The 25,834-nt window shown below is 44.4% G+C and overlaps 1 protein-coding gene across 4 annotated transcripts in view; it reads right to left on the bottom strand.

Annotated features, from left to right (window-relative positions):
* Positions 1 to 25,834, bottom strand: part of LOC115577288 (vang-like protein 1) — a 53,898-nt gene that overhangs the window by 16,670 nt on the left and 11,394 nt on the right. For 2 of the 4 annotated variants that reach the window (XM_030410278.1, XM_030410280.1), the window contains exons 2-4: positions 25,014 to 25,279; positions 17,034 to 17,160; positions 411 to 842 (exon numbers count right to left, since the gene is read on the bottom strand). In XM_030410278.1, the coding sequence (XP_030266138.1) occupies positions 411 to 842; positions 17,034 to 17,160; positions 25,014 to 25,084 (630 nt within the window). In that variant the 5' untranslated portion in view covers positions 25,085 to 25,279. Of the gene's footprint in view, positions 1 to 410; positions 843 to 9,395; positions 9,712 to 16,422; positions 16,569 to 17,033; positions 17,161 to 25,013; positions 25,280 to 25,834 lie in introns of those variants that run through there. The other 2 variants (XM_030410282.1, XM_030410281.1) reach the window with 2 other exon arrangements.

The following is a 25,834-nucleotide window of genomic DNA, read 5'->3' as shown; positions in this document are numbered from 1 at the left end:
ACGCAGTGTGAAAACTAACAAAAACAAGCAGACAATAGTCCTGCGGGGGGTAAAAAAGGAGACTGTACACATGTAAGACAAGATGTAGAGCAGATTAATAATTAAACACATTTCAAAGGATCGCGAGCCTTTCAGACCCCCGACTTCTGTGTGTTTGTATGTGTGTGTTATCCTTCTGAATGAGGGGGCCAACAGGGACTATAAATTATGACTCACACAGTAAACACATAGCGCTGTGGAGACCAAATATGTTGTGTTTGTGGATGTGTTGAGCTCCTAAAGGCATTAAAAATGCATGTGCCTGCACTATGTGAGACCTCTCCCACTGCTACACTTCTCTGTGTGTATACTCTAAGTAATATTTCATATATCTACTGTAGTATTTCATGCGTTCCCTTCTCTCAGCTCACCTGTGAGTCGAGTATTCTGACTCCGTAGAACAGCCAATAGGAGACTACGAAGAGCAGCACCAGCACGGCGAGCAGCGCCCGGAACACAAACACCCGCGGGAGGCCGGCCCGCGGCGGCCTGAAGAAGAGCGCCCAGACGGCCAGCAGCAGTATGAGCAGCTTGAAGGCCACGGAGATGAAGAGGCCCTCGCACGCCGTGCCGCAGCTCTGCAGCTTCTCCGGCCAGAGGAGGTGGGGCAGCAGCAGGAAGGCCAGTGGCGTCAGGAACACGAGCAGGCCCAGGATCACGGCCAAGGTCAGGGTGAAGTAACGGCGGCAGTCGAGCCCGACGCTGTCCTCAAGGTCCTTGGTGATGCGAACGATGTCCTCCTGGGAGAGGCTGTGCTCTGACGTGCCCGTGACGGCCGTGGTGGTCTCGCCCCAGTTGTCATCCTGGAAATATGAGGAGAAGGAAACAAAGGAAAATTTTGAAACAACAATGCAATGACCTCTTTCTGTTCATCATGTGTCATTTCTCCTTAAACCTGTACGATGGATAATATATTCACATTTTATTAGCGTAAGAACAGGTATCGTGTCCGTTCAATCACATGTGATAATAAAGAGCTCTATGCTTCAGTTCTATAATCAAGGCTACTTAATTATTTCTACTAATTGCGAGACATTTTAATCGGACTCACTCGGTATGTGCATCACGATTACTTTCACAACCAACAATAGTTATAATAGGCAATTAACTCTAATTAACTGTTCCGACTGACTTGTTGGTTAATCTACATCTGAGCAGAGATGTCCGTTTACAAACCGGCTCAGCTGATCTGTACACAGCACAAAGAGAATACAGTCGTCTAGTCTGGCTGGTCATGTGGCCTTCAGAACTGTGTGCTCTTATTATAATTATTTGGACATTAAATCAAATTATATGGGCAAATGCAAACTGCAGAGCATTAAACGATGCTTCACATGACGCCTGAGACAAAAGGACGTTTAATTCTGCTGGAAAGGTTGATCTAGATGTCCTCTCGTGGAAGGGGACCGAGCACAGAGGAAAAGAAGCGAGCGGAGGATGTGTTTAATGGGACTGAGATGCACCCAGTGTCTCCAGCAGGTCTGGCAAATGCAGAACAACAAAACCACAACAATAGAGTGGGGTTTGGGCCAAATATAGCTGCTTCGCTCGAGGGGAATATATGAGAGAGGGGGCATCAGAGGATTGAAAATATTAGAAGAGAAAGCTTTTTATCTGAGCTGCGCCTCTGGAATACAGTCTGGTATCTCACTGTACTGCATGTGAGTTGATTTCTTTATCTGTAAAAGGTTCCTATAGCTGCAGCTTCTGGTGTTATAACACCTCTTTTTTAAACTTTTGATTGAAGCGTCAGGCAGACGAGGTTATTTCCAAGCACGTGAGAAAGAAAGGATAGAAGATAGGAAGTGGAAAAAGTAAACAGAGCGAGCTGCCAACTGGGGTACACGCTGACATCGGCGTCCGACTGCATCCGCAGATAATGAAGGTCAGCGGTTGTTGGAGCAGCCGTTAGAAAAGGAAGATAAGGACTCTTTACACAGCAGCCATAACAAGCTGCTAACGTGGCCCTGCGAGCGGCAGAGTGCTGCTCCTGCCAGCCAGAAAAAAATGGACGGATAATGAAGTGCCATCAGCCACAAGAACACTCAAGAACAGCTTCTTTTCATCACCCAAAGATACTGCAATACTGTTGTAAATTAGCCCTTTTCTAAGGATTGTGTCTGTGACATTAGCCTCACACTAGCAGAGAGGGGATCGTGCAGGAGATGCTTTATGATCTGATCTTAGACTGAGGGGGTTGGGAGGTGCAGGAGGAGGAGGAGGAGGAGGAGGAGGAGGAGGAGGAGGAGGATGGTGCATTGGGACAGAGAATATCCCACTGGCCTCCGGGGTTAAAAACAGCAGAGAGCGAGATGAAGCAGAACAATGGAGGACTCAGGCAGTATTGCTCAGGTTGTCTTTGAAGCCAGAAAGAAGCCACTGAGTATACTCATATACTAAGATATGTTTCGCTGCTACACAAGATGTCAATAGTGCATACACACACTCATTAAATGGGGAGAAAATGATAGAAAAAGATCAAATCCTTGAGGTGCTGCTGGGGATATTTTTATATTGTTTTATCATCAAGAAATCCAATTTAAAAAAAGACCAAAAACCAACATTTCATCGATCAAGCTTCGACACGCATTTCCCAGATAGCAGTAGCCTGACATGATTTATTCCTTTCTGCTGTTGTCTGAAAACACAGAAATTAGCCTCACCGTTACACTGGTGAGTTCATCCACCGCTGAAAATAGGCCCAAACAAATGCCCTATTTTCTCCTGTTTGAGCAATGTTTGCTAAAAAAAAACTACTGTTTTAGGAAATGTATAAAGGATTGTATTACTTTTTTTCTAGAGACAAGTTAACAAGGCTGTATTTTGGCACAGTGGCACTAAATGCTACCATCAGCTAACGGTACTCACAATGAATTGATCCCACTAATGAGTAATACCTTAATAGCCAAAATCTGAACTGTTGTACTGTATCCTGGTGCATTCACCTTTGAAAGAGGCAAGTCTGCAACCAATCATGTTTTAACTATAAAATTGTAGGCCAACCTGCTTTTTTAGAGAAAAGAAATCAATCAATTGACCACAAATTTCAGATATGTGAAGACATATAATCCCGGTCAAAAGCAGCTTTATTCAAAAATTCAAAATACTTCACGAATTTCAGAAATGAAGAGCCATAAACACGATGCAGCTTTTTCTATTTATAGACGCATAAATCACTAACAGGAGACGACAGGTTCACTGTTGACTTGTTGGTATAGATTTTCACAGATGAGGTCCAGCACTCTAAACTGTCTCAGTTTCATCTGACCTTTGACACGACAACGCGGTCGTAAATACTCATCTCACTGTCTGCGCTGGTTCCGAAAGAGCCAAACATCACGACCAGCCGATCTCATGAGCGGTAGACCAGACGATGGAATGCACGGCTTGAGTTCAAAAGGTCGACCAGTGAAATGTAACTACGCCCCCCGTGGGGACACAACCTGATGTTTAGGTGTGTTTAGGTGTCTGCATGTCATTCATTCAGTCAAGGAAATCAACCTGAAATGGACGTTTGAGAAAAGAAATCTAAGAATGAAGACAAACTGAGAAAAATATAATCATAATCTGAATATAATAAGTTTGACTGGACTTGCGCCAATTGATTTGATTGTACCAACAGGCAATGTCTGAACTGTGATTTGATATGTTGCAGAACTAATAATATCTGACGCAATCTGATATAATAACACTTCGGTTCCAATAACCACACAGACGGTTAACCACAGCTGGGGGACAACATTAGCCGCTGCTTTTGTTCCATCTTTCATATTCCATGTGACTCCCTTCGTCCATGTGCCTGAAGGTAGAGGCCATACATATAGATGATATCTGATATGAAAACTCTTTTTAAAACGCAGAATGCAGGAAAAAGTTGCTTTGAAACTTTGAATTTGAAAGTAATTCCTAAAAAACTTGAGCAAACATGACACATGCTTACTAGGGTTCAGTAGTACCACTGGAACACCTCTGTGTATCATAATCATCTGTTTAAATTGAGTGTCGGAGTAGATGAATTATATCTGACAGAACATAGCCTCGTAGGCCTACTAAAGTCTGATTACATTATGCAACACACACACACACACACAAGCATGAACAATGCAAATTTCAGTCCTGTCAACATGAGTGGAGATGGTTTCTGCCACAGAACAGTGAAAGCCGCTTCATTAGTAATGAGAGAGGCGGACCGAGGAGGCATCTCCGCAGAGACTTATGCAACAGGCCTTTTTACTCACATGAAGCAATTATCCCCTACAGAGAACAAAAGTAAGCAAAACCTAATTATTTTCCTTTTGTATTAGCTCAGATAAGTGGCTCCACAAAGAGACCATGAGCCTCAGCAATAGGGAGATCCACAAATCATCAGGGATGACATCTGGCATACCAGAGCAGCTACACAGAGATACAGCAAACCCTTTTACAAGCGGTTATGTTTTAAATACACATTTTTTTTGTCCCGGAATGATCCATGTGGTGTCGAGTGCAGCCCATCTTTCCTGTTGACGCATTCTCAAGTCTTCATCTTGTCTGACCTCCGTCTAGCAGGTGAAGACGAGCATGTTCAGTGTGTGTGTGTGAGACACAGGAAATCAATAGGCATTAGTTGTAAGGAAGAGTGTCTCTCTGACCACAGTGTACCTCAAGGAGACTCGGGGGAGACATGAATCACTGCTTCTCATGCCTACACTCATCCTTTATTGCCCTCGTGTCATAGCTCCGAAACACACACTGCTTAAGGAGACTTTAAAGAAGCCTCGGTGTTGGAATAAGTGATACGGCTGGTGCAAGTTAATCTGCTTCTCTCGGTTTTGATAACCGATTCATGTTTATGCAATTTAGTTTTAGCAATTAAAACTCTAAAACGTCACTGCGCCTGGCCAAGAATTAGTCCCAAACATACTGAACGTGCTGTATCATAGGAAACTGGACTTGTCTTGGTTTCTTGAAGACGCTTCACTCGTCCAAGAGGCTTCTTCAGCTCTGGATTTTTGTTATTTACCCCCGTTTATAATCTTGATGCTATGCTATGCTAATTGCCTCCTGGCTCTAGCTAATTACTCAACGGACAGTCATGAGGGTGATTTCAATCTTTGCCTACAACTCTTGGAAAGAGAGCAAGTAAATACACATCCCAAGAAGTCAAACTATGTTTAATGCCTTTGTATGTCCCATGTAAAGCACGTTGCATGACCTTTTAATTATAGATTATATTTCAAGGCATAATCCTTCCCAGACTCCAAGCTGAAATTGAAGTTGCTTGTGGTGTCAAAAAGTCAACATGCCTTCCTTGCAAGTGACTCCCACTCTGGATTAATGCTAATGCTAATCAAATTTGGAACAATGCTGTTGTTGTTGTTGGATCCCGACTACTGGACCTGGGCTTTCCCTCTGCCAGCGTGACTAAAAATAGACACCAGTGACCCATATTTCCTCACGGGATTAACCAATCACCACGGGCTGATCTGGTTCAGTACCAGCAGCCTTGCGGGAGGCCCAGTCCCATTCATCACAGAAAAAAATAGGTGAAGCAGAGAGGAATGGCAGCGACAGAGAGGGAACAAAGCGGGGAAAAGGAAAAGGGTGAGACAGAAATGTTCGATAACGAGACAGCCAATTAAAGCGAGGAGAGGGATTGATCCAGAGAGGGACGGAAAGTAAGGTCAGCCGCAGTTCACGGGCCAGAGATGATTACCGCACGGGACGAACCGGCATGTGAAAGCCTCCGCTCATGACTACATACTCGTCATGAATACACGCACCGCAACTAAACACCTGTCAGGTCTACTCTTGTCCTTCGTCTGCGGATGATTTATTCAACTCAGACATGGTTTTACAAGCAGTTCCTATGCTCTGGGAGCGAGGAGGCGTTCTGATACAAACTTAAAGAGCTGAGTAACGGAAACATCCGATATGACGTGTTCTCAAATACCACTGAACAAGAACAGAGAAGTGCTGAGGCGAATGAGGGATATTTTGTAAGAATTATACCTCTTACTCTACATGGGTACTATTTCTGCCACAAGCCACCCAAGCTGACCAATCACAGCTTCACGTGGTATCTTTCTAAGCCAACCGTCTCCTTCCTCTTGCGTCATATTTTGCGTACAGACGTGAGTGGTATCAATCTTCTCGTCTTAATACTGGCAAGAAAAGGAATGCGCTTCCAATTTAGCCATAACTTTGGCGCTGATTTAAAAGGAAATACTTGAAGATTGTTCAGCCACCTGCAAAGCATGAAAATTGCCGTCTAAAAAGAGCAGCAATCCAACACAAAGGCAAGCATCCATAACAGCAACATGTGCAGCCAGCCCCTTGAGGAAACCACATTCTCCATCACCAAAAGATTTCGGCATCATTAAAAAACGGTTGAGCAGAGCGGTTTCAAAAGCGGTTTGATAAGATGAAGAATGTGTCATCAAGGGATTTCTTTGATGAAATTTTGGCGCGGCTGCAAACTAAGTGCTGCAATATGATCCAGCGGCGGCGGCTGGGCTTTAAACACATCCAGAGAGACGTTTAAACTGCACACGGGCGCTTGTTTGGATCAGGTTTCATTACGGTAGAGCTTGTTGGGATTGGAGGGATTTCCAGATGGTATGGGCTCTCACTCGAAAGCACTTTACAGTGTTTGTAATGATAAACAATATGACAGTTCCATCTGTTTCTGCCAAGTAAATACCAACATTGCTTATCATATTCTTTTCTAGTCTTCGCCAAAACGTCAACTTATTTTCAAAACTACCATAATTTGGGCACATTAACTGTTGCCTGAGCCTCGAGCATCACTTCTGTCCGGTGAAAAATGGCGAATAGCAGTAGATGAATGAAACCATATATCTTAAGATGCGCAGACAGCACTGTGCTTGCATGTGTGCAGGTATATATAGCGCGCTAACTACGTGCACTGACACGCTATGTCAGATAGCGTGCATTTACAAAGCTCTCAACAGAGTATTTTCTGCGCTCTCGCTCCAGCTGAGTGTAAATAACAGCTATTGTCTCTCACAGTAAATCAAATGTCCACTAAAAGCTTGTTTTCTGTTGTTGAGCTATAAGTGGGCTGCAAACAAAAGCCCCTCAGTGGAGGAACAAATGCACTCTACTTACTCCTGGGAGGCAAGGTGTGTGTGTGTATGTGTGTGTGTAAAATATAGCGCAACCGCGCATTCCCCAAGAGCCCCGCACAGCCATTTAAAACTACCTTTGTTGAAACTGCGGACAGCATGTGAGGCTGCCAACAACTTGTCAGGACACGGAGGAGGCACTTAAAAAAGTTCCCTCCACTAATTCTTAGGATAGAAGAATGACTGGGACACAAAGGGAGACTGACAGCTGAGCAGCAGGTTGGATTAGAGGTAAATTGCAGTATGGCTGAAACTGAAGACACGCAGACATGACAGGTAGCCATGAGGAGACTCAAAAAGTTCAAATTTAGCAAAACACAGAATCTGGTGGAATGATATGTAGTATAACACTATTAAGTAGTAGTGTTACACCTGGGCACCTACTTTGCCGAGCTACACTTCTGAATGCTCCTCAAACCCAATTTAGAATTTAAAAAGTTATTTGCATTGTCAGTGAAAGTCAACACGTCCCAAGTGGTGTACTTGAAGTGTGGAAGCACTTCTTAAAAGCTGCTCTTAAGTGGTCACTTGAATCATGCGTACTCAGAGCAGGAATAGCCAAACTTACATTTTATTAAGCGATTTCTGATAAAAATGTATAAGGGTGAAATGTCTCCTTCAGGGCTGAAACTGATGTTATTTTAATTACCTGTCAGTTACTTTCTCAATTAATTCATCTATTAAACATCATTGAAGCTCCAATGATTCACCCATCAGATGTCAACTATTAGACTAATTGCCAGCCATTTAGATAATTGGTTAATGGATTTGAGTCATTGCTAAAAAGCCCTGCTTCTTAAATGTGAATATTTTCTGTTTTTAAATTGAATACTTTGGGTTGTGGACAAAGCAAGTCATGTGAGGATGTCACCCTGAGCTGTGGGAGAAACTAATCAATATTTTTCAACATTTTCTGACATTTTAAAGGCCAAACAACCAATTAATCGAAATCAATTCAATTGAGAAATCAATTGACAGATTAACTGATACTGAAAACGATCTTTAGTTGTAGGCCTTACCATGAGAAAATGCCCATCATGATAATTGAGAGCACATAGCGCACATATGTCTTGCAGATTTACGTTGGAAAATGTTGTATAGTGAGTTTTTGTCAGTTGGGAAGATGTTGGCGAGGTGTCGGCATATGTGTGCTGTCTTGGAAGGTGACATCATGAAATATCTTGTTTTGTCTGAGCAACTTCCTAATCCCAAAAATATTTAATCTACCAACATGAAATACCAAGATAAGAAACAAATGTTTACATTTCATGAACCCGCAGGCATGAAGTGTTTATCATTGTGCTTTGAAGATTAACTGATTATCAAATTAGATTGTCTTTAATTCAACCAATCAGTCGGTTGTTGCAGCTTGAATCAGTTCACAGTACATAAATGGGGAAATGATAAATACTGCTGAGATAAAACAATATTACATTTGTTAACACGATAACAAACTGGAGCAGGATAGAAATTCAGCTTCGAGCAGAAATACGATAATAAGAAGTTTATATCAAAGTGACAAGTGCAGAGAGTGAAGCTGTGTGGGGAGCGACTACAAACACAACCAATGCCAGCTTCATTCATGCTCTTATTTTGCTGCAAAAAGAAAAAGAAAAAGAAAAGGTTGCACAACATCCTATTACTATGTGTACACACACTTGGCTTATATAGTGTGTGCACCTTTGTACCGCAGAGTATTTAAGCTGTAAGAAACTGAATAAACAGCTTTTATTCCTAAGCTTGTAGGCGTAAAAGTGAAGGAAGTTTAACTGATCTTTCATTCGAGCTCACATTTGTTTTACTTGTTTGACAAATATTGACCCAAATAAGACTGGATGAGCTGGACGCCGGCCTTCCAGAAAAACATTTACTGCAATGGTAGACTGAAAGAGGGAAGAGGTAGACCAAGAATAGAGTTAAAGATGGGTGGAATGCAGTAAACTACAGCTCTGGTATTTGGAGAGAGTTCAGCTTTACCACCCTAGGTCAAAAGCAAAAAGCTAACCCGCCTAACAACCATGTTGAAACCTTTGTACCTGCCAAAGCTTTACTTATCACCAGCATTCAACAACAGGATATTTAAGTTAAACCTATCATCCAATGGAAGGAGCAGTGGCCTGATTACAGATCGGGATATCATTCAAACGAAAAGGTTAACTGCTCATGTGAGAGGAAAACAACATTAAGGCATCAGTTAGCATCTTAGCCGGATGAACCTCTCTCTCTTACCTGGCTTAGTTTGCTCCCTGGTGCAGAGCTTGCCACTGGAGGTGAGTTAGTTTGACAGTCTTCTTCTAAGTTGGTGACAATCAATTCCTTCACCTCCTCTATGGCCTCGCAAACCTCAAGCACCTGCAACACCTCATCTTCCGCCTCCATCACCGTTGGCGACTGCATCTTGAAGTCCTTGACCGACCAAACTTTAGCTCCGTCCGGCCCGCACAAACCCTGCACTCAGCCGCTGTGCTTCTTCCCCCGATCCATCCCACTGTGAGTCTGCGTGGCGTTTGACCTCACTGACTCGCTGCTGATCTGAAGCCCAGCCCCACTTTATCCGTCTTTATATAGAAATCTCTCCCATCATGCCTCAGGAGGCATTGTATGGGACTGTGTGCTCACTTGCCACATAATGTAAGGGGCTTTATAAAGAAAGGCAGAGAGCGAGGGAGCGTGGAGAGCAGGAGAGAGGAAGTGGAGTTGAGGAGGGGGGGGGGGAGTGATGAGATGATCACATGGGATGTCCTGACAGCAGCAGGGATGGAGCGGGGGGATAATAGGATGGATGGATAGAGAGATAGAGGAGGAGGCACAAGAGGAGTGGAAGAGTGTACTCCTGCAGAGGAGTGTAAAGAAAAATAAATACAAGGTACCATTGGTATACTCCAAAAACTGTCTCCCTCCTGTCCTCCTGCCTCACTCTCCTTTATCCATCTTTCCCTCAAGGCATCATCTCTCATTCTCCTATTCTCTGCTCGTCTCTTGCCTCAGCGCCACTCTCCGCCCATTGCTTCTGACCCAGTGAGCACCGTGGTGTCGCCGCACTGCCACTGGCAAGGCTGCATGTGTGTTACTGTGTGTGTGTGTGTGTGTGTGTGTGAGGAAGGTAAGACAAAACCTGTTAATCCGACCAACTGATGTACAGTAGAACATCACAACCTGACAGTGCGTATTTAAAGGATAAACGCGATGATGTCCTATATTCTGGTTACATTCAACAAATCCTATGAAAAGACCAAAACCAACAGTGAATATATCCCACATACAAGTATATATGTTATTGATCTGTGACACATAGCTTCATTGTTGTCCAAAAATTATTAACACATCGAAAGGCCAAAATACGCCATCCTGCTGCCACAAATACCCACAAGACAACCAAATGGGGATTAATCCACCGCTGAAAATAGTCCCCAACAAATGCTCTCCTGTTTTAACTCTCACTACAAACTACAGTGCCCAGCCCAGTTCTTTAAGGAAAGGGTTTAGCCTTGTGAATACAAAAAAATGTATATACTCATGACCGGTTTATAAAGGTTTAGAGATTGAAGATTTTGAATTATTGAAAAATGGATGACCACATAGTTGGTTTGGGTGTTTCCCTGGTATTTGTTGACAAGGAGACGCACAAAGGCACTCGAACTGCCAGTGCCCTGCTGCCCCACCCTTTAATTTGATCAAACCTAATCCAATATTAAACTCGATAGTCCTGTATCACTCTAAATATTACAACAACCCACAACTGCGTAACCATAATTTGAGCTCGCTAAATCCTTGACATGCATCAAATTATACTCACTCATAAATACCAGATGCACCTGATTTTTTCTTCTTTGCCTAGATTTAACCAATTTAACAAAAATGTCTGAGGTGTTAAAGAAGTTAAAGAAGGTGAGAACAACTCCTGAATCCGTCCCCTATTCTGGATCCGCACCAATATATATTATATATAAACCTCTAAAACCACATATTTTGTGAGGACTCATAGTAGGAATGAACTGATTATCAGCCTGACTGTTTACTGGGGCCGATATTCTGCATTTTCTTGATCATTATACCAATATCTTTTGGGCTAAAAATGTGCTACCTTACTCCATCAGTCCCGCCCACAACAATATCTGACTGGTTACACGTCACAAGTAGCCTTACAAACTAAATAGTCTGAAATTGCAAAGTAATTAGTAGCTAAAATGATCAAGTAAATGTAGTGGAGTAGAAGTATAACATAGCAGAAAATGGAAATACTTGAGTAAAGCACCTCAAATTGCACTGAAATACAGTACTAGAGTAAATTGTACACAGTTACATTCCATCACTGGTTACTCTAAACTTTGATGGTAAGATTTCTTTTGACTGTAAATGTGTATCAGTTTAATAATAATCTGTATCAGCCCTGAAAAACACATAGTATAACACTACAGTATACCACAGCTGCCGTCAAATATCAAAGCACAACAAGAAACCAGGGAATAATCTTTAAATTGTGTTGAGCTTACCTTAAGCTTCAAAGTTCAACTCAAATGCTATTAAACTTCTCTGATGGGCACCAATATTCCCTGTTCGAGTCCATTCGTTGCATGACATCTCTCGCTTCTCATACTTCCCTGTCATCTCTCCACTGTCCACTCACTAATAAAGACACTCAAAAATCTACACCCCAAAAAACAACTTCCCATAATCTACTGTTTAAAACTGTTAAGGAGGTCTTCCCACTCTCTTGTGCTTGCCACCCACAGAGCTTACAGTCTGCCTGTCGCACGCTGCTTAGGGACAAGCATGGACACACACACACACACACACACACACACACACACACAAACACACACACACACACACACACACACACACAAACAAAGCAGCGGGATGTCCATGAAGCTCAGTGGGAATTCTGTCTCACGGGGGGAACCGAGCCAGGAAACACTCACCACGAGGACGAGATCCCAGACGTGAACGCAAGAGCCGTGCTTCTTCCGAGGCACCGGCATTACTTTTTTCACGGAGCTACCTGCGCTGTGCTCCGCCAAGGAACGCCAAGAGTGATGGCACCGTTACCATGCCGAGGTGTGACTTGTGTAAGCAAGCACAAAGCAGCTGAGTTTAATTGGGTTAAATGAATTGAGCTAAAGAGAGGGTGAGAGGAAGGTGAAGCAGCGGGAGGCTGGGAGGTGTTAGACGACTTTGTGCAACTTCGAGGAACTGAATTTGGCACCGCAGTGAAAGAACTCAACTGGTTTTCTTTGACTGGTTGGAAACAGCGACAGAATTTGGATACAAGAAGAAGACTTATAAAAAGCACTCAGGCAGTTTATCTTTAACTACTTCCTTGCCAGAAAGCAGCTGATCTCTGCAAAAACAGGCCAACGTAAGGGGCTGAAGTTATCCAGAGGGAAGACGAGATCAAACACAAATCACACCAGGCAACACGAGCTCCCTTCTCCACACCGCACATGAACATTTAAAAATAAACCCAGCTTCACTTTCTCTCTCCATTTGTCGAGATAGGAAGGCGCTAATTAACAAAGAATGCTTCCTGGTTTAAACATATCACATTCCTCCTGTTTGACACCTCGTACAATGCCGCTCAGAATCACACTCCTAAGCCACAAAGCTGCCATGCTACACTGACCTGAGCTACTCCGGTCCACCTCTCGCCATCCACCCCAGAATCCAGTTCTATACAACAATAACAGCAGGATAAAATCGACCCAACTGCCCACATGATTTAGCGTCAGGTCCATACCGATGTCCAGGCTTTACTCACCTCCATTGTCCTCTACAAACAGCCAGCCAGCAAAATACAGCAGAGGCGAACTTGCCATAGACATGAACTGATACCACTCGTTCCCACCTCAAGATTTTTACTGCCGCATGAGCACCTGAAATGTATTTTTCACATTCACACATTAGCATACACCCTGGAGCTTTGGCCTGCCTCCTGAAATTGGAGCAACCTGCTGGAAGTGTCCTGTTCAAACATATCAAGCGAACTCAGGTAAGATAAAGAGAGGTGTATGATCAACCCAGTTAATTAAAAGAGGTGAAATCCCATTGCAGATACAACGAGTGTGTCTGAGGAACAGTGTTGTTTTTTAGTAAAGGCGCATGATAAAAATCTCCTGCTAAGATTTAGGCTTTTGTGTGGAATAGGGGTGTCGCGATTTTACAAATCCAAGGTGCGATTCAATTGGCTTTTGCTGAGAATGACACTCAAAAATCAACTTTCTTCAGAATTGCTTGAGGAGTTTGCCTGCATTACGAAGTTTTGCTTTAATTGTCACGTCTAAAGCGGACCGTCCAAGTAAAATATGTGTGGGAAACACTGAATAATATTCAAGATTTCAACAATACTAAACTTTGGAGAGAGTAAACCCTCTTCCAAAACAATTGAGGATCTCTGTAAAAGAAAAAAATCCAAGATCTCGAACGCTGTCGGAGTTACTTCTGGAACCAGTCGGTTGATCGTCTTTGTGCACACAGGACACGTGTCTGGAAATGTGGTTGCAGGCGACTAACAATCTAGCAGTGTCCTTTTTGAAGTATTGATGTTCTTTCTTTAGGCGGACACAAGAAGGCGAGGTTAGAGGGAAGAAAAAAGTCAGTCAGTCGTCCCTCTGCTTTTGATTTTGATGATCAAAATTAAAAGCTTGTTTCGATCGAAATTGTGACACCCCGAGGAGGGGATGCTTTGGAGCTAAATGGAAGGAATTTTTGTATAAATTAAACATACGAGATGTAACATGTTCATTGGTGAGCCGACAGGAGGACTGTTATTCGTCTCTCTGCTTCCATCATGCATCATGCTACGCTAAGCTAACCCACTGCTGGTGCCATACAGATGCCGAGTATGAAGCACATGAAAGTAGTTCCCTAAATGTTGAACAATTCCTATAAATGTGGCCCACAGCTGCTTTGGTATGTCTTTTCGCATCTAGTGAATGCATGCTGCCAAGTCGAAAAACATCTACACACACAAACACCATCTCCTGACAGCAGGCAAATCCTCTAAATGATTCTCGGGCTGGTGTGGTGTTAATCTCGAATCTCCGGCTGTGCTTTCCGACACATTTAAACGCAGAGCTCTGCATTCTCTTCTATAATTCCTGTGGTGAGGCATCACAGACACACCACAGCCATGAGAAAACTTTTGTGCTGGATTGTGAGGACATCCCTGCCTGGGGCGATGTGCTGCACTGTCAGCCAAGATTCTGATTAAGTCCCGGCAGTGGAGTAATGAGCGCGGCGCTGCACAGTTAGACTCTGAGACATGACTGACGCACACAGACACGTAATGTCCCCACGCAGGAGCATATGCGAGACAGCGGAGCGGAGCACACACACACGAGGATTTGTGCTGAGCCTCACTCTCAGTAGAATTGGTGGCCCTGATTACTCAAACTAAAGCCAAACACTCCCCGCCCTGTCATCAGCACTACTGCAGGCCACGGCATGAATAAGACATGAAGAGCAAAATACTAAGGATGGCTGTGCTCTGTGGCAAATCCTGTCATATGTTAAAATTAGACACACTACACCGACAAAAACACAGTCTCACATACACGGCGCCCTGCTAACGAGTCTTGCCATGAGGGAAAGTGAGCGCCAAGTAGGTCAGTAGATGGTTGTGAACGTTGCAGCGTCTGTGCGTGTTTGCGTTTGACATCTTCTCCCTTCAGCAGGTTGAGCCCAACACTTGATGCGGGCCACCGTGCCAGACAGTTGTTTGGCTAAAAGAGCAGGTCAGTGTTGGGTAAGCAGAGGCTGTCTGCGTGCTAAGAGCTCCATCTCCGTGTTCGTCAAATGCCTTTCAACTCTTGCCAGCAGCAAGTGTTGACATTCCTGCTTTGAAAGCACGCTGGAAGAAGAGCTGCGCGCATTTCACACTTTCACGGTAGAGACGAGTGATCAACTGAATCAGAGGCCGCTGAAGCAACAAGCTATGAATGAGGTGAAGTCTCTGAGCACACACACACACACACACACACACACTGATTAAGGACATACCATGAGATGAAATCAGTTATAAAACAACTTGTTGCTTCGATGCTGCCGAGGTTTTAGTCTACAAAAAACAGCCTTTGAAAGTTACACTGCCTAATGCTAAAATATGTTAACAATAGTGTCCCGGACAAATACTGATTCCAATACCTCAACTCGGGACATCTGCCGCTGCAAAGTACTGATCCGATACTATAGTTGTTTTTCCCTCAAATGTATGATCTGTACATTTAAACTTGTACTCGTTATTTTCATTGTCAATTAATCTGCTGAGTATTTTGATTTATTCCTGTTTCTCAGAGCTGAAATGACATCTTCATTTACTGCAGCTCTAATTGAAGTCAATATTATGCAACATAACATGAAGCCAGGGACTAAAAACATGCTGAATAAATCTGACTAGAGGCAGAAACACTGCACAATCTACATAATAAGATCGCTGCATCCGGGAAATCTATACATGAAGAGTAACGCTGCAATAGAAACATTTCCTTGATGTGAAAATGACTGTTCGGTCATGTTTGGAAGGTCCCAGACAGGTGCTCCTCCTACTTTTAAACTACTTTTTGAAACGCACTGGTGATGTATGATGTCAGCACCGTTTTAAAATGTGACAACAAACATGAGAAATACCGCAAACTATGTTCAAATGTTTACAGTCTGACACACCAGCAATTAGACCCAACCATTGGAACAAACAGTGAGGCAGCCCCTGCAGCTGAAAGCAAACATTACTCAATGCTTTTTTTTCCAGTATCATTAAAATGCCACACATGCGTTACATTCCCCTGAAATCAATTTATGTTTTCAAATCATAAATCCGTGTTCTCCAACTCAGCTTAATGGGGGACACTTTTACTGCTTTACACGTCTTTCTTTTTAGCTATATAAAAATTCTGAGGTTACAAATTGGCAATCATTCATTTTCGTCCACGTGATTGTTTTGGACCAATAACCCTTGTATTTTCTTAAGTACCATGGATACTATCCCTGGATTTCACGTCTTAACCTGCCAACCAGCAGCCAACCTGCCCAGCGTACACGGTGCTATCTGATCGACCTGTCTTTCATTTGTTCCGCCTTTTATCCGACTCCAAGAAACATAATCACATGGCTGTCTGCTACATGACATGAAAATGAGTCAGCACGCCGTCTATTTGGCAAGAACAACCTGTATGAACCAATGGGCAAACAAACACATCCTGATGCCCATATATTATCTGATTTACTGCAAATATAAATTGTATAAGTTTAAATTTCCTACCTTGTACTCATTTATCAAATAGTCCGTCACATACTCCATTTTCTGAGCGTGTCGTCACTGACATCAAAGTCAGCATGGTTTCTGAGTGGAGGAGTTCTACTTTTCACTGACTGTAAATGCAGCTAAGCTGCTCTTTTGACTTGGTCTGGTCCATTTTGGCGGGGGGCACTAAAGCCACCTCCCCACCTTGCACTGGAGAAAATCATCGTTTAATCCACGATCAACAGTGAAACACAGTGTTTGTCTCTGATAAAAGTGACAGAACAAAGTGGTACTGACCAGAGAAGCACCATTCTGCATCACACATCCTGTAGCAGATATTTGTCAGTGGTAGATTTCCTGAAAGTGACAGCCCAGACCTCGCCAAAAGTGGACTGTCCCTTCTGCCTTTTGCCCTCAAATAGCAGATGGCCTGTCCCAGCCCAGGCTGATTATCATTCCAACTCATTTTGACTAGTGACTGATAAATCTCCTGTGCTCTAAATCCCTTATAAATCAGAGTAGACCCATCGTATATTAGAGGCATCCACAAAGGAAAGTGTGAAGAACTTGTGAGGTGATCAGATTTGCAGGAGTGCGTTGAGGTGATGGTGCAGTTTGGTCAGCCCTACCTGGACCTGCTCACCGCGAACCACCGAGTCGCCCAGCAGCGGCTCTGCAGGCGGCGTGTTGATTGTTACAGACTTTTCCGAGCGGCTGTCTTTACTGCGGGGCTTGTGGCGGTCCCGGCTCCGCTCCCTGTAAAACAGAGAAAATCACGGTTAGTGTAGTACTGACTGTGATGGAAACAAGGAAGTCCAAGAGGTGTATGTGACAAATTTAATATACACAGCTAGATGAAGACTCATCATCTGTGATCATCTCGTATGCATAGCAATTTAGGAAATGTAAAATGCTATAGGCTAAAGGAAGGTGTGTTGCATTATTAGAAATGCACTCAACCCATTCGAGGAACTAAGAGTCAGGATGTCTGACCCTTTGCTGCTTTGACCTTGGCAAATCTCTTTATTGTAGCTCTCTAAACTTAATGGAAGTAAACCCTCGCATGAAATAAGAGGGTATTTTTGTCCTTGTCCATCATTTTTCCGAATATAATCCCTGCTAACCATTAAGTCCTTGAACTCCGATCCTTGCCTTGCTTTTTCCATTCATCCTGATTTACAGCAAAAGAGCTTATCAAGCGACAAACAGTCACGGAGAGAGGCTGGGCGACAGAGACGCACAGTCACATATATGAACACGACAAACACACAAAGAGCAGCAGGGACAATGTGAAAGCTGCCGGCTGCTGTTTGACTCAGATAAGGCGGTGGCGGCTCTCCGTGAAGGTGGACAAATCAAATCACGCTTTGTTTCGGCCTCCGTCTAATTTCCGATGACTGAACGAGTATTAAGCCTGTGTGAACCTTGCCCCAAATAAACCCCTCCCTTCTACATCCTTCCTCTCTCCATCCACTCCCCCCTCTTCCCTCCATCACTGCATCTCTCTCTCTCTCTCTCTCTCTCTCTACAAGGCCCTCTGTCCCTAACATATGAGCTCCATTAGCTGGACTGACCCCCTGCACTTACAGCCCTAATCCTGTATAGAGCGTGAACGGCAGGTCTCCACATCCTCCGCCCAAACAGCACCATCGCCACATGGCACGGTGCCTGCTCTGCAGCTCCATTACCACAGATTAATCTCTCCTCTCTGTCCCTCCCCCCTCCGGCTGCTGACATCTTGGACACAGCACATACAGTATTTTATAGCCGGAGTGCGCACAAGATGCTGGGAAGCTGTTTAAAAAATACGACCGTGTTGAGGGCAGACGCAGCAAAAATATCTCAAGCTGAATTTGTATGACAGCCGTCGTGTTTTCCCGGGGTTCTTTGGGTGGCGCTCAGACTGAATGAGAGACAGACGGAGAGCAGCGCCAACGCCGTCAGATCTCATATAGATATCACATGCCGGAGATGCTGTCAAGAGATTACTGGACAAACAGTGAATGAAAGAGACGTCACGCAGTCTATTTCAGCCGCTCGTCTAAGGGGGGGGGGACAAAAGACTTTTGGAGATGCTGTTGTCTTGCTAAATGCTAATTGAGTTTCCTGCTGTCTCTGAGCATGTCGCTTCATGGTAATAATCGCATCTTTTGTATGAGGGACATTAGAACAGAAGGGTAACAAATCAATTTCCACAGCACTCTCTCCATTAAGACGCTCAACCACAGGGCGCTGTTACCTTTCTGTTTAAAAAGGTGCCATTTTTTTGGCCACTTTAAAGTTTAAAGTAAGGATTCTCAAAAATATCTCCAATGAAAAGTCCAATATTCACTCTTCTTTTAGCTCTGGTGGTCTCGTCACAGACTCCTGAGGGAAATACGAGGCTCTCTCTCTTTCTCTGTCTGCTGCTTGGCATTTATGTAAGAATTTATCTGAGATTTTTTTTTGTTTAAAAGGGCTGCAGGGGAAGCAAAACATTAAAGCCGATGCATCATTTACATTTTCAAAATATTCTTTAAAAAGATGTGGGTGCTGACAACAATAGCACGACTTTATCCTCAAGATGGAGAAGTTCAAATAATATTCATAAAAAAACAAAGTTTGTTGCAAAGTTTGGTGTCTCAAATCTGTCCCGAGTGATGCATCTTCCCAAACAACTCAATATAAGATCTCTGGCAAAGCTTTCAGTTCTGTTAAGTTCAAGTAAACCCTCTTATGGGGATATATCACTGATCCTGTCTTTAAATTCAATGACCAAAATTAAAGTTTGAATAGAATCATAACACCCCTAAATATTTATTAGAGCTGCTTTGATCCATCCAAAGTCAGACAACAAAATGACCTGGCTAAATGAATCTGGTGCCTTCAGATAATTACCGTATACTAAACTTTTCAGACGCACAGAACTCATGTGACCCTTGAACGCTTCTCTTTCACACAGTAACAATTCATAAGCCTAATGTACAGGATATCCTGCCTGGAGGACTAATGCAGGAATCAGTATGATTGACAGCGGTGGAACTGCGACACTCATAAGGTTACGCTGGCTCCATTTGTTTTGATTCAAGGGTGTTAACCGGCCCGCTTTCCGCCTCTATTCTTGTACTTCCTCCTGAAAGTAGACGCGGTTTCCTACCGAAAAAATAAGGAAAAAAGGGGCAACTTGAGTTTCAAATGTGCATATGGTGAGGGAAAGTTAATTTCTATAGCCTGCAGCCACTTCCTTCACTGACAGAGTGACTGACATGTTCTTATCTAGCAAATCCAGGAGATTAGGAAGCTGACGTAAGCCGTTAAGTATATTACAGCAGTCATTATTCCTTTAAATATTATCATGGCTATCGCCGTTACTGTAGCGACGGTTATTCCAGCGGGAGTCATCATCAGTCAGAGGCTGCCACTGATTATGATTATTAATTGGGGAGGAGTGCAGTAGTAGTGGGAGACTGGGAGGAGCAGCAGGGCTCATAAAGCACTGATCTTACTTCAAAGTCATCAGCAGAATAATAAGCAGCTCTGGGGAAAAGTAAGGGAAAGGTAACAGCTTTGGAAGAGAAGAGGAGGCACGTGGTTGTGAAATTCACTCTACAACTTTTTAAAGAAACGTGTTATATTTGTGTATATTTAGGATGAACGTGCAGTTCAGGGTCCAGCGGATGTTTAGTGAAATCATATAATGCCTTCTGATGACGAGGCTAGTATGACAAACAGTTGGGTTTTTTTCAAGACACTTCACACGAGAAGAGCGTTCATGTTTTCACGGAAAAATTAATTTCCCAAATCTAGAATAATACAAATTAGAGGAACGGTTTAAACAGTGTGTTTATCTGTTTTATTTAAAGCTGCAATGTGTTAGCATGTCCACCTCACTAGTTCACAACCCCAAGTGGAAACAGAGCCTTAATTTCAAGGCTACAGTGGTTTGTGGGGTTAAAGTTAATGTTAGAAAACCCCATGAACAACTAGCACATCCACTTTGTGGGCGATATCAAAGTTTAGGCTAATGTTAGCAGCTCTGTTCTGGTCTCTCTTTGAACCTCAGCTAACGCTACGTTCACCAAATGAACAGGACAGAATCCAGCCACTCGGCAGACCTCGATGCCAAGCAGCCATTTTTGACGTAGGAATAAATATTGTCATTGTCAGTGTTACATTTAGTGGAAAACAAAAGACTGTATATTGCTAATGATTTCCACCTACGCCACCCGTTCTCTCATAGCAAAGCAGTCTGGGCCTGGTTAGAGCAAGTTGAAGGAAAGTAAGGAAACTCCTGCAACGGATTACATTCTCACTTATCTGACATCAGTTTTCCGTTCCTGTGGGTGTTCTGGTGGCACCAGGTATTTGTTCGTTGGACAGTGGTATAGAGCAGTTGTTCTTGGTAGGCCTCCATGCTAAAAATCCTTCAAATCAAACAATCTGGAATGGAAAAATGACTACCCATGACCCACATGAGGGCTATAACCTGTTTTGCGGAGTCACAAGTGCTTCATTTGAAAAAGTTGGCCGGCTTAATCACAACGTGTGAATGTGTGTCTGTACAAACCGGCATGTGTTATGTGTTTATCAGCGGAGCATGATTCATTGTGGGAGTCAAGAACAAAAAGGTAAAAAAAAAGGGAACACCTGGTCCTCACCATGCTGGCGAGACTCAAAATGTGTACGAAAAAAAAAGGTGCAAAGATGATGTGAGAGAACTGTGAACAACGAGCGTTTTTTTGTTTTTTTTTTCAAATGTGCAATTGTGGATGCACACAGACAGGAAACAGAGAGGCGAGCAGACCTGTGGGCAGCCAGGGAGTGGTTCGAACAGATCGGCCTCTGTCTACCAGCCCCTCCCCTCCCCCTGCCTGTTTTCTCATTCCCCCTTCAGCAAGCTTCTGGGGGTGATCGCACTGTGTGGAAACCTCACTCCCAACACGCTCACACAAACTCCCCCCCCACATCCTCTTCCTGCCTCATTAGCATGCAGCCAGGTCGTTGGTATTCCAACAGCGTGCAGCGCTATGATTTGATTAATGGAATTTGACTTCCAGCGAGGATCCCTGAAACGAGTATGGCTTTTTGGAAGAGCGAGGGATGAGACGGGCGGGAGGAGGGGGTCCTGGGAGGGCGGAGATGCCTGGCGAGCCGAGGCAGAGTCCTGCCAATTAGACTCTGGAAGCGCCGTTTCCCTCTAACACCTGAGGATGAGCGTGGCTGTGATCGCGTTCTCCACCTCACACAGAGGGAGGGCGGCGGAAGAAGAGGAGCCAACAAGCATGGCATGTCAAACTGTCTGTGGACCAATTTGTTCTCTCTTTGGCTGGCGGGCCGACCCGCACACCTGTGTGACACAGAGCTTTGTGTCAATGCAGCCATCTGAGGCGAGGTACCGGTGGATGGCTCTGCCTCGGCCAAATGGGTAGAGTCATGAAGCCAAATAAAAACTGACCAAGCACACACTCCGCCAGGTCCTCTCACGGACATCAACTTGGTATATGGTGAAGAAAGGAGGGCAAGAGTGAGCATTTTCTGCTTTAACTGTTACTTCAAAGTGACTGATGAGCTCCGGCTAACACAGTCACTTAAGCTTAAAAAGAAGTGGTTTGCACGCCGTTGTCGAGAAACTAAATGTTTAAAGCCCTTTCAGACGCCTACACAACAAAGGTAGAGGGAAAAGTGAGCTGAGAGAGAAGTTTGAACCCGAGATCGTCTCTCAGCTCAACACAGCTGGCCAACCGCTGCGTGAAGTGAGTGTAAGTGTCGGATTACCACTCACAGCCACCCACAACTACGTGAGGAGGTTTCCAAAGTTTGTCAATCATCCGCTGAGCACGTCTGATGAAGCCTTAACTCATCCCCACTGCTGACGCGTCCCCATTAGCCCAGAGAGGTCAGGCTGCAGGGTCCTTCAGCTACCGAGGCTGGCATATTTTGAGCCTGTTGGGATTATAATAATACAGCCTGAAGAGTTTTCTTACAATCTTTCAGTAATGGGTAAGTGATGGACAGTATTAAGAGATTGCAAGAGATCGTAAGAGCACAGAGTGTGTATGTACCTCTAAAGCTAATTGAGATTTCCAGGAGCCAAGTGAGCTGAATTGAGACCACTACTACATGACTTTATATTATTATCACAGTATTCAGACTAATAAAGCCTCTAAAAAAACAATAACTTTAACTTATCTTTACAAGATGTATATAAAACGTCCCCTTCATGAGAAGAATCATCCGGGAACTTTTAAACCGTATTACAGCTGTGAATGAATTAAATTACTCACTCAGTCCTTCGCAAATGCTGCGTGCCGCTGCCCTATAATTGGAGTTGTACCAATCAAAAGAACCAATTTTCCACATGAGCAGCTGCTAATATGAGATTTGCAATTTTAGAATCATTTAAAACACTCAAAGTTGACAGCGAGGGAGACGAGCTTCGGGGGGAACTTTTGAGAGAGAAAACACAACTAAAGCGGTTCGGTGCCAAACTCCCATTCTTCTAAATGTCGTTAAAAAACTCGCGACTACGAGTGTGAGGCTGGAGCACAATTATGGCAAAAATGCAAAATACTGAAATAGAATTTTCTTTAATATGTACTGAGCTTTAATCATTTGTGATGGTAGAGATAATAAGAACCATTTAAAATGTCTAACCCGATTTGAAGGTCAATGATTTGATGTATTAAACTGAGAATACATATAAACATGATAAAACACAGCAGCCGCTTGCCACTTCCAATGAGTCATGTGTTAAATGGAATATTACGACCAAGGTGTGAAAATCGTATTAACGCCTTTCCCTCGCAGCTAATTGTGCACCTCTGGATTCTGGGTAAATAATTACAAAAATGCACGGGCATCAGCGTAACACGCACAATTAAGATTGCTCTCTGGGGTAATTTTGTTTTGCTTTCATTCAATTGAACACGGTCAGAAGGGAATAAAAAGCTCGCAAATGAAGAAATCGGTGTCATCTGCTTGTTTCGCCTCAGCTTCTGGCAGGAAGTCGTGTCCACGGACACTGAGGAACCAGGGGAATTTCTTTTCTGGAAGTGTCTCGGACACCAGGAGGCCTGTTTGACAAAGGATGGGGGGCGTAAAGCCAGATTGTGAGAGGAAGCAACTCCAAAATCCTGCACCGTCTGTTAATGAAAAACCTAAGCCAATCCCATTTCATTCTTCTATTATATTCTAACAAATTGTGTTTAAGGATGACTCGCAAATATGCATACGTACAAGTAACGAACACGTGCCTGCATCTGTTGCCCGCATCAATGTAATTAGACCACAGTGATCCAGAACTGCCTCACGCGTGGCACCCCTCGGCGTAGGAAGATTACCTTCAGTCGACGGAGGCGAGGGCTTTCAAAGGCAACAATTTCTTTTTGTTTTTTGAATATCAAATTAGAGGCCAGCCGGTGTCTTTGGCACAGTCGTGGTAGGAGCTGAGGAGCAGAGGAGCGGAAAAGGCACTTGGCGGGGTTGCCCATATGTTCCCTTCCAATTTGCTGTCACTCACTTGAAAGGCTTCGGAAACAGTAGAGGAGCAGGGAGATAGGAGCTCCCACCACCGCTGCTGCCGCCACCACCCACTTCCAAACCGCCAGCCTCCCCCCCCTTCTATCTTTGATTCCAACAAAGTGAGACCACTTTTGCTCGCCGTAACTTTGAGCTACAAGGGCACATTCCTGCCCCGGGGGAATGCGGCAACAAGTGATACGCCTGCGCCTACCCATCCTCGGAGAGTAGTCAGGAATCCATTAAAGAGGGGTGCAGGGGGGGGGCGCGGGCGAAGGCGATGCGGAGGAGAGGTCAAGAGCGAACGAGGACGGGGGCAGCTGCTGCATTCACATCGTGTACGACACATGGGAGCAAAAACTGGTACGATGAAGGGGAGGAGAAGAAAAGATGAAAAGCGAGAAGGTTAAAGTGTGGAGGGGAATCACAGAAAGTAGCCTTAAACGGCAACAGGTGGTGGCGGGAGAGGGAGCGGCAACGGAGGGCCCGAGAGAGATATATGGCGAATTAACAGGAGGGGGGCCTGTGTCTGTGACAAGGGAGGGGCTGTAGTGGAACTGGAGCCTCCTCCTCTCATCTCCTCTCAGGCTCTCAACGTATCCGCTGAGCCATCAGTCAGTCAGTCAGGCCTCTTCAGCACCTGTCCCCCCCGCCGCCTTCCTGAGGCCTGTCAGCCACGGCCATTTCACCGCTGACAGACTAATGCGCCTACACGAGCTGCAGGCTCCACACATGCCGGCCCAGAGAGGAAGACAGAGAGAGGGTGGACATGTGTAGGCAACGCGGGGTCGAGGAGAAGCTAATCCGGGGATGAGAAAGTGGATAAACTGACGGAAAAGAGTTCAATAGTTTCTGTCAAGTAGTCTGAGAGCTCCTGAGTGGGAAGAGCTTTCCAGGTACCATTTATTTCTCCCAAGGACAATTTTAGGAGCCCTCTTTCAGCTTGGATGGTTCTTTGAGTAAAAAGTCAAGGTGTGCATAGAAATCAAGTGAACTACAACTCCCAAGGCGCATTTTGGCAAGAAACGTCCGAACTTTGCACACGACACAACACACTCCAACCCTCCAGTCAAAGCACAGACAGAATTATTGACAGGATTAAATCGTCTTACCCGTGCCTGTGGGATCCCCGGGAGCGTCCGGAGTAGTAGGAATAGCCCGAGTACGTGGACTCCGTGTCCATGGTGATGCAGTCCTGCCCAGGCAGCTGCCGGGCCTTGGCGGAGGCAACACGGAGGCTGCTCAGCTGGACCGCGGGCAGAGGCTTGTTGAGCTAGAGGCGATCGGTTGGCTCGCTCAAAGGGCTGACAGAGGTGGCGAGCTGTCGGCAGCGAGGCTTGAAAGCGACCCTGGGGGCGCCCGGTGAGGGAACATTAACCTGGAGGGAAGGCAGACGGGAAATTTGAATTCAAAATGCGAAGCGGGAGGAGGAGCCAACGAGAATGTGACTGTCTAAAAGGCTTTTTTCACCACATATATTTCTGTCACTGAATGCCTGCTGCTGTGCGCCTGTGCTTTAACTGCTGCTGCATTACAATGTTCCGGCTACAGAGACAGCGCTACGTTACAGGCAGCTCTCAGGAGGTTGCGTTACAGCTGAGCGTTCCAGATAAAAGACTCTGCCACTGTGAAACAGCAATTTGCTCTTATTCCCACACGGCTGACAACTGTTGTTCAGAGACAGCTTTAAGTCTCTGACACACAACAAACAATTTAAGCCCCACACTGACAGGCTCTGAGGCGACGAGCACAGCGAGAGCGCGGCGGCAATAAAAGCCGTTTTTTTTTTTTTTTTTTACAGGAGAAGTTCAATATGACGGAGGAGCTGACATTTTCAGAGAGACGTGATGGGAAACTAAAAATAAGGAGAGCGAATGTCCTCGTTTCACCTACAACTTATTGCTTTTCACAAACAGTTGATTTTTATCTGTAT

Source organism: Sparus aurata, chromosome 24 (assembly GCF_900880675.1).
Source record: "Sparus aurata chromosome 24, fSpaAur1.1, whole genome shotgun sequence".
Lineage (NCBI taxonomy): Eukaryota > Metazoa > Chordata > Actinopteri > Spariformes > Sparidae > Sparus > Sparus aurata.
The sequence above is the reverse complement of the archived record's forward strand: the minus strand, read 5'-3'. Positions and strand labels throughout refer to the sequence as shown.